Source organism: Gossypium hirsutum, chromosome D13 (genome assembly GCF_007990345.1).
Source record: "Gossypium hirsutum isolate 1008001.06 chromosome D13, Gossypium_hirsutum_v2.1, whole genome shotgun sequence".
Taxonomy (NCBI): domain Eukaryota; kingdom Viridiplantae; phylum Streptophyta; class Magnoliopsida; order Malvales; family Malvaceae; genus Gossypium; species Gossypium hirsutum.
The window spans coordinates 36837174-36853335 of NC_053449.1; the positions used below are offsets into that span (position 1 = coordinate 36837174).

Here is a 16162-nt window from a genome sequence, read left to right on the forward strand (position 1 = left end):
ACTCCTAAAGATCCATCATAGAGATCGATCATAAGATGTAAAAGATGTAATTTACATCTTACATTATACACCTTTCCAAATGAAGTTAACTAAAAGATTTTCAAATCAAATCTAATCTAATCGTATTAAAAAAGGGGGAGCACATCTATATGTATATTAGATACATACATGCATATTAATTATTTCCCAACAGGCAAACTGGTAACCTTAAAATTGAAGAACATTCCAACTTTATTTTCTCAGCTGAGTCACTGAAAACACAATAGGCAGCTTTGCTGATTCCCGTAAATTAAGAAACACTATCAACCTAAGCCAACAATCTAAAATACATCATAAAACTTGTACATTTAAAAGAAATAGCTTAAGCATCTCTCACTTCAAATGGCATCCATCTCTACAACCTGAACCAATAAAAACCCAACACAACTAAACTGTGCTTCGAGAAACCTAAAAGGGTAGACCATGATACATCCACTACAGACTCTGCTTATGTTTTTTAAAAGTCATTACTCAGACCGTTTGAAATTTGCTATGTCCCCAGACCGTTTGAAATTTGCTATGTCCCCGCAATCTTCTTGTAAATCAACACTACAGCTTCAGCCATAGCATATGAAACTGACATGGCACGTTCATTCAAAGATTTGTATATAGAAATTGACAGATGGTGTGACATTGGAATATTTAAACAGTTTTTAGTGGTTAGTTCCCTAACCTGAGAGATCAGTGGCAACGTTGTGACTATCCAAGTCAAGAACTTAAATTTACCAAGACTTCCAACAGGACATGCCTGTGTCAAAAAACGGGCAGCTCCATCTTAAACCGCAATCACTAGTTTACAGGACTCCTCCATGAGTCTTAATCTGCTCAACCTTCTTCATCTGCCTCTCGTATTGATCCGTTTTCTAGTTATAAGTTCCAGCATTTATGTTCTCTGGCATATTGATCCACTTGGTAGGAATGGGAGGACTGATGGTATTCTGCTCAGACCGGTGGTCTAAATTTCGCAAGTATCCAGGATTTGGCATCCTTGAAGACATCTCTACGTGTATTGCACCTCTGCCACTTCCCTCAAATGACAAAGCAGACATTCCAGTTCTCAAATCATGATAACGTTCCTGATGATGCAATCTATCCTGTGCCAGGAAGTTGTTTCTGTTAACTTGCATACCATTTGATGACGGATGTCTTGGGTTAGCCATTACACCATTCAGATGATTATATTGACCATAATAATTAGGGCCATCACTATATCCCCTTCCACCTGACAGTCCAGCTGCACGTGGTCGACTACTATAAGAAAGACTTGGGTCATCAAAAAAGCCCCTTTCAAAACCTGATGGTCTAGCAGGCCTTTGTTTAATAATTGTGTAGTTGCTTGAGACATTAAAAGACGGTGGTTGTTCAAATAACCCTGAGGATGAGCCATTCGGTATGATATTAAGGGTGTTCTTGACAAGACGATGAGCTGCCTCTCCTAGCTGAGGACCAACAATTGCTCCAGGTAGTCGTGACCTGTCAAACAAATAGAATAATGATCATTTCAACAATCATCTGCAATTTTGGATTTGAATAAATCGTGAAACAATTCGGAACAGCAAAGACACTAGAATTAATGGTAAATTTTACGATAATGCATTCTCACCGATCTCTGCCTTGCTGACGCCGCCCACCATTATCTTCATGCCATAATACAGGAAAAGGATTAATGTCTAGAGGAGTTAGAATCTGCAAGAGCAACATACATGTGTTAAAATGTGAACTCAGTTAATAGAACCAGTAAGACTTCCATAATGTTTCCCAAAACAAAAGAAAACACTACTAAAAATAATTTAACGTAGCATTTGAGAACTAGGATTTTGAGATTTGATTTTGGATTTCAAATAGTGTAAATTGAATAGTAAACTATTTAGAAATGTAAATTCATGACAATTTCTAAAATCCATGGATTTGCTAGAGGCCTATTTATTAATGAAATAGAATTCTTTAAACTACTTTTGTATTTGGCAAATCCATGTTTTTAAACTTTTAACTAATTTGTTCTTGATATATGCATTTCATTCTTACCATTTCATAAAAAATGAAATCCAAATTTTCAAATTCAAATTCCCAAATGGAGCATAAGAGGAATCTCGCGCATCCTTGAGTTCCCTAATCATAATAAACTGAAGTCAACCCATATATCAGAAATTATATACCTTTTTGGGTGTTACAACATCCTGTGGAAGTTCTGGAATGTGTTTATGATATGAAGGATTCATGTATGTAACATTTCTGCAAAGGAAAAATGCATCAAATGAATTACTAGGATCAATAGGGTTCTCAAGAAAAAAATGGCAATAGAACTGCGGAAGACTTACAAAATTTGGTTAGATTCTATGTGTGGCAACTCCTTAACAGGGGAAGGGACTACAACCTGCCAACCATTCCTTTCACATAACCAAAGAAATCCGTTCATTCCACCACTGTGAAGGCAAATAATGAATGAGGATGGTAAACCTAACAGATTTCAGTCAAGTTACTTGATATGTGAATGCTCAATTAGTTAAGAACAGTGAGATTAACAAACCTAGCATGTGTGTCAATTGGCCATAAATTTTTTTTGTGAGGGGAGAACTGATAGTAATATGAAAGAACTTGTGAAGCCAAAGGATGAAGAGGATGAACATATAGCAGATCAAGCATCACACTGTTCCGAAACTGCTCTTCTGCCTGCAAATATTAAGGGTTAGCATAAGGGACCAACTAAAAGCATTTTAAAACAATAGCAATTAAACATTATCATTCGGAAATTAAGCACACTAGCCTGAACTGACAATACAGACCGTTAAAGTAGCTTCAAGCTTTCTTGTTGCAGAAAGCAACTTCCACTCATCGATGAAAGGCAACTTGACAACACCCTGTGTCCAAATAACAGAGGTAAGTTCCCATAATCTTCATTCAAATTGATAAGAGTAACTTGGTATAATAATATACCTGCCATGCAAAGCGTTTACCATGCATGTCAATCTCAAAATCTGTCACACGAGAAATCTGGGTAATCTAGGAGAAAGGGAGGAATGTTACAAGAAAAAGATACCACCAAGAGTAAAACAATTTTTTACCAGAGGGATAGAAACTATAGATAGGTGATGATGGTTCCGTCATCAGTTTCCCGTATTCTTCTGGCAAAGCTTTAGAACTATAACATAATAGAGATAAATCCTATTAGCATAGGAAACTAAAAACTATAACCACAAAGATATATTAGGGAAAAATTGCATAAGCCCCCCCCCCCCCACATACACCATATAAAATTAAAAAAAAAAACACACCACCACCACAACAACAAAAGAAAACACCTGGCTGCTGGTAGTGTTCCCATGAGCTGATCAAAGGGCTTAAATGGCTTTCCCATGAAAAATGTTATTTCCAAATCAGTTAGATCCTTCAGATCTGAAGCAAATGGAGCATAATGATATGGATAAAACCTGAAATAAAAAGTCAAGACCAAACCTTAAACTAACTAAATGGGGGAAAACATAAAGTAAGACATCTAGCATATATTGAACTACTTGGTTGGTCATACCAAGAAAATCTCAAGTCATAACCACATTGTGATATGACATGTGTATGCATGTATATACTCAGAAGCCAAGTTTGAGCTACCGAGAAGTATCAGATAGCATAAACAAAGTCTCCCTCCCCATGGTTTGAACCTAAATCCTCTAAGTTGAAAGTCTCAACTGTTTAGAAGACAATAGCACACAAGATGAACTGCTTTTTAGTACATAACTCAGCCTATTCTTCCACTAGCCCCATAATAACTAGTAATCAATGCATGTAAATTATGGCAATCTGAGCAGGTATTTTTAAATCAAGATACAAAGGGCAAGCATTGAGGGAATAGGACACAAATATTTGCACAAGCATATAGATATGCTCAAATTGGTATTTAATCTTAATACATTTAGTTTATCAAATGAAAAATAGATGCTAAAAGCAAATATAAAATTTTCAGCTCCAGTCCACATCAAACTAACCATTGCCAAGAGCAAACACCTTGGTAGTAATACTGGCATACCCAACATAAACCTTCAACATACTTCAAAACCTGCAAGAAATAGAGATCGTTACATATCTTCTACGAGATAGCATTACCATATAAACATAATATTGTTGCAAGAAACTTATCATATAATAGAATGTTTAAACTTACAACATCTCTTCTAACTTCTTCAATCTCCCCTGGATTTGATACACTGAATTTCTCAGCATAATATCTTTCTTTGTATCCTGGTTCCCCTAATTTAATCTGGGAAAAAAAATTAAAATTATTATGCTACAGAAAGCTCATCACCAAAATCAGCACAATTTACTAAAATGCCCAATGATCACATATAGGGCTTGCATCAGACTCTCCTTGCAATAACTTTCCCCTTCACTTGTCTAGCTTATGGATTATAAGACTAACAGTAGGAACAGGTTAAACTCTCAGATCAAATGGATGTCAGAAAAAGTTTTTTTTTAAATTCAATTAAGTTCACAGCAAAAATACTTGAGGAAACTTATATTCAAAAGATCTCAAAGTTTATCAATAGAACCATAGGTATCACATGATTCAAAATCACTTCAAGCTTTATTTCAAACCGTGGCATTAGAAATCACTTAATTTCTCATTTGATTTTATAATCCAAGCAATTCAGTCTGTATTCAACCTGCCATTTTAGACTCAGGTCTATAATTTAGAACGAACTGAGACCTTATCTACAACAGGTGGTCGTGCCTCCTCAGAGTCCTCTCCTCTTGCTTTAAGCTTCATTCGCTCGTTATTCTCATAAGCCTGAAAATCAGTCATATAAGCAAAAAGATATAGGGCCAATAGAAGTTTATATCAAAAAAATAAGTTCAAGGAAGAGGTGCATGATAAGCCACCAATCACAAACAGATAGAAAGTCAAAAGCCCAAATATAACAGAACATTTTGTACACACCCAGACTTGCAATTTAATAGCATTAAAAGAGAATTATAAAAGAGATGACTCGCATCAGATTTCATAAAAAAAACCAAATTCACTGAACTTCAGCATTCACAAATTTACTATTAAACGATGTCCTTTGCACTTCTGCAAGTGTCTTTAGATAAATGATTTTTTCTAGCTATTAGGCATACTGCTGTTGTTGGTTGCGTTCAAGTTTAAACATTAACACATTTCTATATACATGCTTTTAGTTGATGGGAAGGAACAATAGATAATACAAAATTTGGTCCATACGGTCTCCCTCGTTTTATGCAAGCAACTATTTCCAGTTAAGGCTACATCATCAAAAACAATACAAGATTAAGAAGATTGTACTTAATAAAAGCATCCAAAACCTGCAGCATATTGCTTCATGAGAAATGGGTTATTGCTTAATCTCTACAAAGAACACGAAATTATATAGCATTGTCACACAGTAATACATATATCAAACTTAATAGAATCAGGCTTTCAACTGGACAAGGGATGCAAATAATCTATCTATAATATATAAAAGCACGAGTTTGGAGAAACTTTTAAATTAACGAAAATATCTTTTATTGTTCATTATATTACTAAATTAACATTAGAAGAATAATTCATTAATATATTAGTAATTATTACGAGATAATAACAAAAGTAATCTAATCATGATGATCATAGACATTATGTATATTATTAATTATTATATAATAATAACGAGTAATCTAATCATGTATACAGTTCATTACAATTTTTATCACTTAATTAGTGTTACAATTATACAAAATAAACTAGGATTTAGCACTCTAAATAACTGCATTAGCAAAGCATTTTCATTCAAGTAACCTTTATAAAATCACTGGAAAAATATGTTTTTAGTATTATTAAATAGGTTCTGTTTGCAGCACTTAAAAATATTTTATTTTTATTATTTTATTATTTGTATTTAATAATAAAGTTAATATCACCAAACATCTCCAAACTATGACCCTCATTCTAAATTAGTCCATAAGCTTCAAATCATTCTAATTGTATCAAGGTTATATCAATTAGGTCCTTTTGTTACTAAAATTGTTAACGGTTAAATAACAAGTGAGATCTTATATGACATAATTTAAAATGAAATTTTTAAATAAAATGAATATTGTAAAAATGGATGTTTTAAGAAATCTTAGATTCAACGTTTTCGTAACTTTTATACAAGTTCTATCGTTCACTCTTTTTTTTTCAGTTTTACTCTTTTTTTCAGCATTATATTTCTTTAAATTTTTCATTTTAAGTTTAGCTATGTAAGATTTGACGTATCATTTAATGGTTAAATTAACGGTTTTAATAACGAAATTACTTAACTGATATAACATCAACAGTTTAGGGTGTAATTAGAATTTTTTAAAGTTTGAGACCAATTAACTCTTAATGATATAAAGAAAAAAGTGGCTAAATTTCATAATCCTTTTTCTTAAAATAGAGAAAAGAGGAACCAAAGTGAAAGAAAATTGAAACATATATTTAAATTTCTATCTGCATTTTCAGGCACTTTTCATTTTTTCAGGATTTTTTGCAACTGATTTTTTCATTATTTTTTATTGTTAGATTTAGTTGAAAATAGTTTTTTGCTTTGTTTTTTTTCAAAGATCTCTTGCTTTTCCATGCTTAGATTTAAAGTCAAAATGTAGTTAATTGCATTAAAAAATTAATAAGTTGACAAACAATAATCCCTACTAGTCGAGGATGATGACGAGGATAATAAAATTAGAGAAGATCAAGATTGATAACATTAATATTATTAATATTTATTTTTAATTACTTTTTATTTTTATTATTAATATGATTTTATCTTACTGAAAATAGAGGCTGTTCCTATTTTGGTCACTAATTTTTTTTTTTTGTTAATTTGGTCAACCCAAAAAAGAAATTGATCAAATTGATCACTCCACTATCAAATGGTAACGGTAGATTAACGGTGCATTTGCACAAAAAAATTTGGGGTGACCAAAATAGGAATGACCCCTATTTAGAGTGACCAAAGGGTAGTTTACCCTAATTTTAGAGTGACTAACGTGAAAATGCATCATTAGTCTTCCATTACCGTTAATAGTGGAGTGATCAATTTGATCAATTTCTATTTGGATGACCAAATTAACAAAAAAGAATTGGAATGACCAAAATAGAAACAACTCATACTTAGAGTGACTAACGGAGTAGTTTACCCTTTATTTTATCACATTTTTATTTAGTTTTATATTTTAACTTGGTTATAATTTCTTTGCTGATAAGTATTTAAATTTTGATTAAATATTTATTAACTCTCTAACCTTGCTCATAGCAGTGTATTGTAATGTATCAAAAAATTAAAATCTATAATTTTATTTTTAATAGATATTATAATCTGATTTTAATATAATATAAAAATTAATTTTTATCAAAAGCAACTGATGAAATGGCAATTAAATTTTTATCATATAAATTTTAGATCTTATTTTATTAATTATTAAAAGTTTAAATACATAAAATCATTAAATTATATTAACTAAAAATACTTCATAAATTTTAAAGTAATAAAAATTCAACCTCCATTATTTCTCCAAAAAATGTCATCAGCTTTTATTCCATCAATCATTTATTTGATATCAATTTTTTAATAGATTCTTTTACTTGCTTATCTTTTCAATAAATATAATAAAATACCATTAATATAATGTTTAAACTAAAAAATAATTATAATTATTTTATTAATAATATTAACGAAATTAATATATTAATGATTACTTACATTAATTATATAAAATTAATGTATTTATTAAAAATAATATAATTAAATGTGTATATTCACATGCAATGTATGTAACGTAAAAACGATATTATCAAAGCACAGAAGATGCACCTCACCTGCTGTATACGAGTCCTCTTCTGAAAGATTTGATCTTCATGAACAGAAACAGATTGAATAAAACACTCCACTCTATCTAACAAAACCTGTACTAGCAAAAGGATTGATATTAGCAACCATATGAAATAACAACAGTTATAGCTTCTAACATTGAGAAAGGAATAAAAAATAACAATTATTTTTAATCCCAAGCAATAAATTACATTCTTCCAGGGTAAATGAACAAGTTATTTATACATGGGGGAAAAACACACTCACTCTCTCTCTAAGCACGTACTTTATCTCTTTTGTTTTCTTCAATGTCATAAAATATATGCATCCGGTTACTTAAAAGTTAAAATGCTAACATAAATGTTTAACGCCGGTCTATGCCCTTCAGTAAACAATCTCGTGGTAACAATACTAGCCATTAATTAATCATGGGAATGATATTGGAGAGGCCAAAGAAACCACATCATCTCAAGATTGTTAATCTTGAAATGGTAAATGATCAAGGGATGGAGTACTGATTTTATGAATGCATAATGTATCCATTCAGACCAGCCCACCCATCACTAAAAGAAAAGAAAAGGCTAAAACAACTATAATTAAATTTGGAGATTGAATTCATTTCTTCTCTTCATTAGATGAGAACCAACTTTGAGGTTAGGCAGGCAAAATGGAAATTGTTATTCTCCTTTAACGGACAACTAAACAAGACAAATAATAGTAGGTTTTCCACTCCAGCCGTTTTTAACGAGTTAAAACCCAAAAAAGCATACAACTCTTAGTCAATGACTTGATATTTCATGGATAATTTTTTATCTATTATTTTACAGTGAACTTCTAACAAAGACTTAATAGATGGACAGGAAAAGGGAAAATTTACCTCACCCGCATCAGTAAGATAACCACCCATAGAAGCAAAATCCCTTCTATAAGCTTGCATCAGAAGATTTATAGCACCCTGAAACAGCATAACATTCATACAAAGCACAATGATATAGAATGAACAAAAGCAAGGCAAAACTGTGGTAATTGCATACCTCCCTGATTTCTAATGTTGGCATATGTGGAAGGAAGTCATTGCCCACAAAAAAACATAAAAAAACAAAATCATCCACTATTCGTTCAAAGTTTATCTCAAATGGGGGGTTGGGGATCTCCAAATCATATTGTAAATATTCTCGCAACACCCATATGTTAAGAAACTGTCCACGCACAATAATTGAATCAGCACTGTATAAACCAAATAAAAAGGGAAGGGGAACAGTGCTTGTAACGCTTAGATGAAGAATTTTAACTTTTAAACCTGATATTTCTTCTTGTGAATTGGTGTATCATCCACAGCATTCAATTCTCCAGTTCCATTATCTGGCTTACCATCGCACTCAGCTGCCAGATGACCAACTCGACCACATAAAAAACATTTCTCTTGTTGTCCAGGAAGAGTGATCACCTGTACAGCCAAGGTAAATGAATTAACCAGCCATTACAATAAATGATCAGAAACCAAGAATGGCATTAAGCAAATGAGGCACTGACCTCTCTTAAAATTGAAAAGTGAACCTCATGGGTGGCTAAGGACAACATGATCAAATCAGCGTCCTGATTAAGACAAAACCAAATCCTAAATTAAAACTACAACCAAAATATTTAAGGAGGAACCATAAAGGTTGGGGTTAGTTTTGAAATGACTCTCACCAGGCCATACAAACAGTGCCGAGTGTTTGGATTGAAGCCAGGAAGGTTACGTTGTAACCGAATGTATGACATAATCTTGTGTTCTCCCTCACCGGGAACGTTTGAATCAGAAAGAATAACCTTCAAATAATCACCCAATGCAGCCCCATAAATAAATTTAGAGAGAAAAACTATCCTGAAAACCAAAGTATGTAGTAAAATACACAGAAAGGATCACTCCACTTTGCAAGGAATTATCCAATCTCTGAAGCTAGAAAGGGATTGTCCTTCACACCTTTGTAGTCTTCCAGCCAGGATTATGATTCAACCTGGATTGTATGTAATACTGAAGTGCTACAGACAAAACACCCATAAATGGAGTGCCAGGAGTAATAACATTTGAGTCACATGTTTCCGGTTTTCCAATGTGGGACAAAGCTTTCCCCTCAGCCTCGAACTCTTCCCTCAATCTCTCCTCTTCAGCTGCCTAAGACAACATAAACAACCAAAAGATAAATCAACTGAATTGGATAATCTGGATCAGTTAATAATGCACACACTTACAGCCTCAGCAGCATCTTTTGCAGCTCTAAAGCGTCGAGTACGTTGTTGATTCATTTTAGCTCTAGGTGCAACACCATCTACAATATTTTTTTAAATACAAATGAAAGAATTAAAGAAAAAACCTAGAAATAAAAGAAAATTGACTAAGCATGTAATAAATCCTACCAATTGCCATATATAGAAGCTTTCTAGGACGAACCAATGAATATAGATGGTCAATATAGTCAAAGATTGATTTGAATACATCATCATAAGTGGCAGGTGCAGGCTGCACACAATAATAAACCGTCATTGGTGAACAATATCAAGTAAAAATCAAGGCCAAACCAAAAATGGAAAGAAATAGATCAAAAGAAATATTTCGATGCACCAATTATCAAGATTGTGCAAATAAATGGAAGCAATGTAGCCATAGTGCCATACATAACATGTATATCACATTCAAGAAATATGTGTTTTGAGGCTCGATGACCTACTAAGAAAGGAAAGCAAGCAAACTATGACTTATTGACACACAAAAGAGAACAAAAAATAATTCAAGGTCAAAGACCGTTGATAGAGTGCTTGACTCTTGGTTTAAGTGACCAAAGATCAATACCTAAGAGCCTGAAGCAACAGGAAAAGAAACATATTCAAGATAAACTGCTTTCACAAATGACTACCAAAAACATACTAACAGCAATAAGCAATCTACCACTTCATTAGCTGCAAAATTGCTTTCAAGAACAATGAATTTCGGTACACTGTGTAAGATGACCATGCTAAAAACCCTATTCTATACAAAACCTAATCCTAGAATCACAATTCACTTCAGAAAACAACATACTTTTACCTAATTACGTTTACTGAACGGCAACATACCTAAAGCTGTAGCTCGAAATTTTCATTCTTTTACTTAGAAAATCTCATAATTATTTCACCGACAAGCAGCAATCTCAGAAATTCAACTAAAAAATCCGATGAAAAATAAAGTCTAAAGGTATTTTTTACAAATTTACCTTGCCGTCTGGGTGAAAACAAGGGTGAATAATCCCATTCATATCAAGATAAAGATTATCGAATTCGAGGCCGTTAGGGTTAGCCTTAGAGACGTCAACTGGTATTTGATTTCCATTACCGTCTTCTCTCGGTTCTTCCTCGATCACGTCGACGATCGACTGCGGGTACCGATCTGCTAACCACCGGTAAAACGCCGGAACTCCCATCGCGGTGCGGTAAAGATCGTGGTTATCCTGTCAACCCCGGCTCGGATGGGTTGGTAATGAAGAATTTAATTAAGAGAGAAAGAAGGGTTTTGTCTGGGAGTGAAAAAAGTATAAAGTTTTAGATCTGTGGTAGAGACGGTGAAATCGCACGGTACGACGACCTTCTTTTTAGGTGTGAAAGAAAAATGACTACAGTGACCTTTGAGGTTGCAATTGGGCAACTATTTCGGTTCATCCCCTTTTCAAAAATAGATTCACCGAACCATGAGCTGCAACCTATTTAACAGAACTTTTAGAAATTATTTTACGTCTATTACATTATTCTTTCATATTTTTCAAATTATTTAATTTTTAAAAATTTAACTTCAAGAGGAAATAAGGGATGCTTAAACTTCTTTTTTCCTAGCCTAACATATAAAGTTTATCTAAATAAGGGATATTTTCCCCACCTCCACTTCAGACATAAGCTAGGGCCACTTCTTCATTGCTTTTAAAAAGTACTGTAGAAAAATATTTTTGAGAGGTGCTTTTGAAAATTTTGAGTGTTTGGCATTACTGTCAAAAAGTACTTTTGAAGAATAAAATATCCATTTTAGACATTATATTATAAAGTAACAAATATGTATTTAAATAATATTCAAATTAGTTAATATTATGATATTTTAGTAAAAATATCAAAAAAAATTATTATAACTTATTATTAATATTTTAATATATAATATTAATTTTAAATATTTCTAAGTAATTAAAATTATTTATTTATTAAATTTAATTAGAATATATAAACTATATTTAAATATTTAAATATAATAATTAAATATTTGTAATTAGATATTGACACAATTGTATTATTATAAAAAATATTTTTTATTTTTAATTAATGCTTTTAACACATTTGTATTATTTTATTTTAAAATGTATTTGAATATATAACTCATATTATATATAAACATAACATAGAAAACATAAACCTAACAAATTAAAATATTACATATATTTGGATTGAAGTTTTAAAAAGGGATAATATTTATATATCAAATATAAATACTAAAAATTTTACAATAGCATTTACAATTTAAAGTGAATTCATTAAACTAGAAGCTATAGCATCTCTTGTTAATTCCATTTCAAAACCACTAAAATTGTTTGATTCAGTGTCATCATCACTATCATCGTTGTCGTCGTCGTCATCATCACTTTCTCGACCATGCGCATTTTCTGAATCAATATTATTCTCATATGCCAAGTTAATATGTTCATATTCTATAAAATCTGCATCATTTCGACCGACATATTTTCGGATAAAATTGTGTATCGTCATTGTAGCAACAATGATCATCGTTTGCTTTTCAAAACTATAACTTGGCATATCCCTTAAAATGGCCCTTTTTTTTCAAAACACCAAAAGTTCGTTCAATCACACTACGTAATGATGAATGTGAATGATTGAATACCTCTTCTTTACCAGATATCGGTCTACCTCTACGGAAGTCAGGTAAATGATATCGCTGACCTCTATATGGTCCAAGATAACCTTTCATTTGAGGATATCCAGAATCAACAAGATAATATTTTCCTGCAAGTCATAATATAACAAACAATTAATTCAAGATTTTTTTAATAAAAATTATCAATTAAAGAACTTATACTTTATTATTTAAAAAATCACATATAAATAAAATATCTAACCATTTGGAGGGTGCGGAAATTTGTATTTTGGATCTCAAATTGCATCAAGAAATATTCTACTGTCATGTGCCGATCCTTCCCATCCAGCCATGACAAATGTGAAACACATATTAAAATCACATACTGCCATAACATTTTGAGCCGGCAATGTGAGTACCATCAATTGCACCTATGCAATCCTGAACAAATAATCATATTAATCTCGTGCATATTTTTAGTCGACCAAATATATTAAAATATAATAATATAAAATTAAATTTTAACCTTAAAATGCGGCATATATCTAGAATCATTACGTATTTCTTCGGGTATTGAGCTAAAAAAAAGGATCTTCGGGTGCAATTAGATCAGTGGCCATCCTTGAAACTTTCTCAATCACAACTACAAAGTGTCGACTTACTGTGGATCCAGACCTTTGAAATCTTTCTCGACATTGAGAAACTTTTGCACCGGTGCCCAAGATGTATAAAAAAATTTCCAACATTTCAGTAGAAGATATGTTTCTTGAAGTTTGCAAGTTGTATCTTGTCTCCAAAACTCTCAGCAAACTTATGAATACCATTTTAGACATCCCAAAATTAATCATACAGCGTGATTCGTAACCGTCAAGGATCTCTCGGATCCATGTCTCACCTGACTGTTTTGAATCCATGCATGGTTGCCTCAATATATACTTCTCGTAATATAATTGAACGGAAGAAGATGCAACAACAAATAATCGGTTAAAACATTCCGTGCGTTGTAAAATCTCTTTCTTTTCCCTTTCATCGTCACTTTCATCGTCGCTATAATCCTTAACTATACACATCACCTGTGAATAAATTTTATATCCAAAATTACATATAAACAACTATTGATAAAACTAATTTAGTAAAAAATAAGTAGAATATAAATTCAATATCTAAAGACCAAACATAAATAACTTTTAATAAAACTAGAGTCCACATAAATAAGTAGAACATAAATTCAATATCCAAAAACCAAACATAAATAACTATAGATAAAACTAGTTTAGCATTGTTGTTTAGTCACATAATAGATATCTTTGAACCCTAAAAGATCATAAAATTTTCAACTATCCTCCATTTTCGTCTTAAGCCACAAAGCTCTAATCTTTGGATTAATTGATAAAAACATAATTCGCTTGTCCTTATTGAGCAGTAATTTAAGTGCGAAAAAGTATAGCAGACTAGCTTCTGGAACCTTTTCCGACATGCTGTCAAGCATTTTGACTGCTTGTGGAATACCATATGGATCCATAACAGGAGTCAAACTAGATGTGGCTTGACTCATATTGTCAGCTGCACTGCATAATTTTTCTATTTGACTAGACAATCTTGCAGCCCCTCCAATTTGCTTTGAGGATTTCTTTCTTCCAATTTGCTTTGAGGATTTCTCAGGGTTTTTTCTTTTTTACCGTTTCCATCAATTTGAACATCATTTGAGATGTGAACATCATTTAAAATGTGAACATCATTTCTCATATTTTCTTCTTCACTCTCTTCAGGTATTTCATTGTTAACATCCTGAAAAAAATCACTACGGAGTGTACCAGAAGAAGGTGCCCATGCTTTATCACCTGTTGCAACTATCCCCATGAACATTTGGTCCAACTTCGCTTCGAATTCAGGATCAATGCCCGATGTTCTAAATTTTTTAGCTTCAGGCACAACCTACATATAAAATGATAGTTTAATAACAGTAATTATCAATAACCTCATAAATAAAGAAAAAATAAAAAATATTCAGAATAATTAATGTACCTAGAGCCTACTCTCCCACCAATCATCCGATGCATCAACAGTTCTTTTTATAGGATTCCACCCTAGATCAGTATCTTCGCCTTTAAGTTTCTTCCAAGCTTTCCATTCTTTTTTTAGGGCATCCCACCTATTTTTAAGTTGTCTTTATGAAAAACCCTTGCCCGTTTCTTTCTCAAAGGTGGTCATTATTTTCAACCATCCATCTTTTGTGAAATGAGTACCAGGCCTATTGCCTTTCAATATCTCTTTAATACGAATTTCACAAAATATTTCAGTCAATCTCTTATCCCACATTGCTTTCACTTTTTCATCACTAACGTCAACCGCCGAAGTACTCATCTATTGTGTATACGAACAGATTCATTTCAGCCAGTAAAGCAATCAAGAAAATCAAATGTCACATAAGTATATTTGTTTACATATGTATCAAAATTTTAACTATATGCATGAACAAATGACAGTAAAAGATATGTATGTCCTTATTCTAAGGGAAACATCTATTTTTTGTATCAATTAACTATTTAAAAAATATTATGGGTGACTCCATTTTGATACACTCTCCCACCAAACAATTAATAATAATAGCAGAATATACACATTAGTGTTATATATAGGTATAATATTAAAATAACCAACAAAACCTATTGTTGATGTGAGCAATATATGCATCATCCATATTTATACCAAAAGCTGCCGATGTTGATTATCACTATCAATTCTAGCACATATTTTTTAAACTACTTCATCATACAACAGACCACATTAATGTAAATCCCACTCAGAAAAAATAAAACAACTTATTGATTAGCTTAATATGGAATGCAATCCTTATGAAATTAAAGAAAGAAACATGAAAAGTCAAATGGCAGTAAAGAATATTATTCTTCACTACTTTGTCACAACAATTTTGGTAGTACGTATTAATTAACGCTAATATTTCTATTATAATTATTATGCAAAAACAGAAAAATGATATTATTCTAAACCCAAAGGTTTGCTTAAAAGCAATAATAATAATGGGTATAAAAGAAGCAACTTTTTCTTAAGTAAATGGAGTTTTTCGTATAAATATTTTGGGTAAAACTTCGTGCTCAAAAACATGGAAAAATTGTCCATTGCATAGTAAATGGAGTTTTTTCGTATAAATATGTTACTAGAGGATTAATATAATTTTTCGTAACAGATTTATTATCATTAATAGAGTTTTAATAAAGATAATATATTCCAGATATCGATTCATCATATTTTCTTAATTTCCACCACATATGCATCAAAGCTTATGTTAGAAATTGTTTTTAAAGCTATGATTGGATGCCCAGTGTTCAAGATGAGGTGCAGACTGAAGAATTGCTGTAGATAATACAAGCTTTGTGACAGCAAAATGACATGGATATTTAAATGGGCACGAATG

The 16162-nt window shown here is 31.9% G+C and overlaps 1 protein-coding gene and 2 long non-coding RNA genes across 4 annotated transcripts; all 3 read right to left on the minus strand.

Annotated features, from left to right (window-relative positions):
- Positions 1–213: 213 nt before the first annotated feature.
- LOC107920080 (5'-3' exoribonuclease 4) lies at positions 214–11550 on the minus strand. 2 transcript variants are annotated; one of them, XR_005923317.1, is made up of 23 exons: positions 11093–11550; positions 10260–10362; positions 10095–10171; positions 9826–10017; positions 9552–9671; positions 9393–9455; positions 9160–9306; positions 8894–9058; positions 8737–8814; positions 7868–7954; positions 4739–4819; positions 4196–4291; positions 4020–4090; positions 3339–3467; positions 3102–3178; positions 2974–3014; positions 2823–2897; positions 2567–2709; positions 2358–2462; positions 2196–2271; positions 1643–1725; positions 713–1512; positions 214–615 (listed from the first exon to the last, which is right to left on the minus strand). XR_005923317.1 is itself a non-coding variant. In XM_041109732.1 (22 exons), exons 1-22 carry the CDS (start codon positions 11297–11299, stop codon positions 903–905), a joined length of 2826 nt encoding a protein of 941 aa, XP_040965666.1. In that variant the 5' UTR covers positions 11300–11550; the 3' UTR covers positions 214–902. The 2 variants fall into 2 exon arrangements, 1 of the variants encoding a protein (XP_040965666.1); XM_041109732.1 differs by having other exon boundaries at positions 214–1512.
- An 863-nt stretch (positions 11551–12413) lies between these two features.
- On the minus strand, positions 12414–13777 carry LOC121225436 (uncharacterized). Its single transcript, XR_005923318.1, has 3 exons — positions 13253–13777; positions 12989–13167; positions 12414–12875 (listed from the first exon to the last, which is right to left on the minus strand). It is a non-coding gene; the product is annotated as an uncharacterized lncRNA (long non-coding RNA).
- A 104-nt stretch (positions 13778–13881) lies between these two features.
- Positions 13882–15479, minus strand: LOC107919303 (uncharacterized). The gene is made up of 2 exons (XR_005923319.1): positions 14752–15479; positions 13882–14661 (listed from the first exon to the last, which is right to left on the minus strand). It is a non-coding gene; the product is annotated as an uncharacterized lncRNA (long non-coding RNA).
- Positions 15480–16162: the final 683 nt, after the last annotated feature.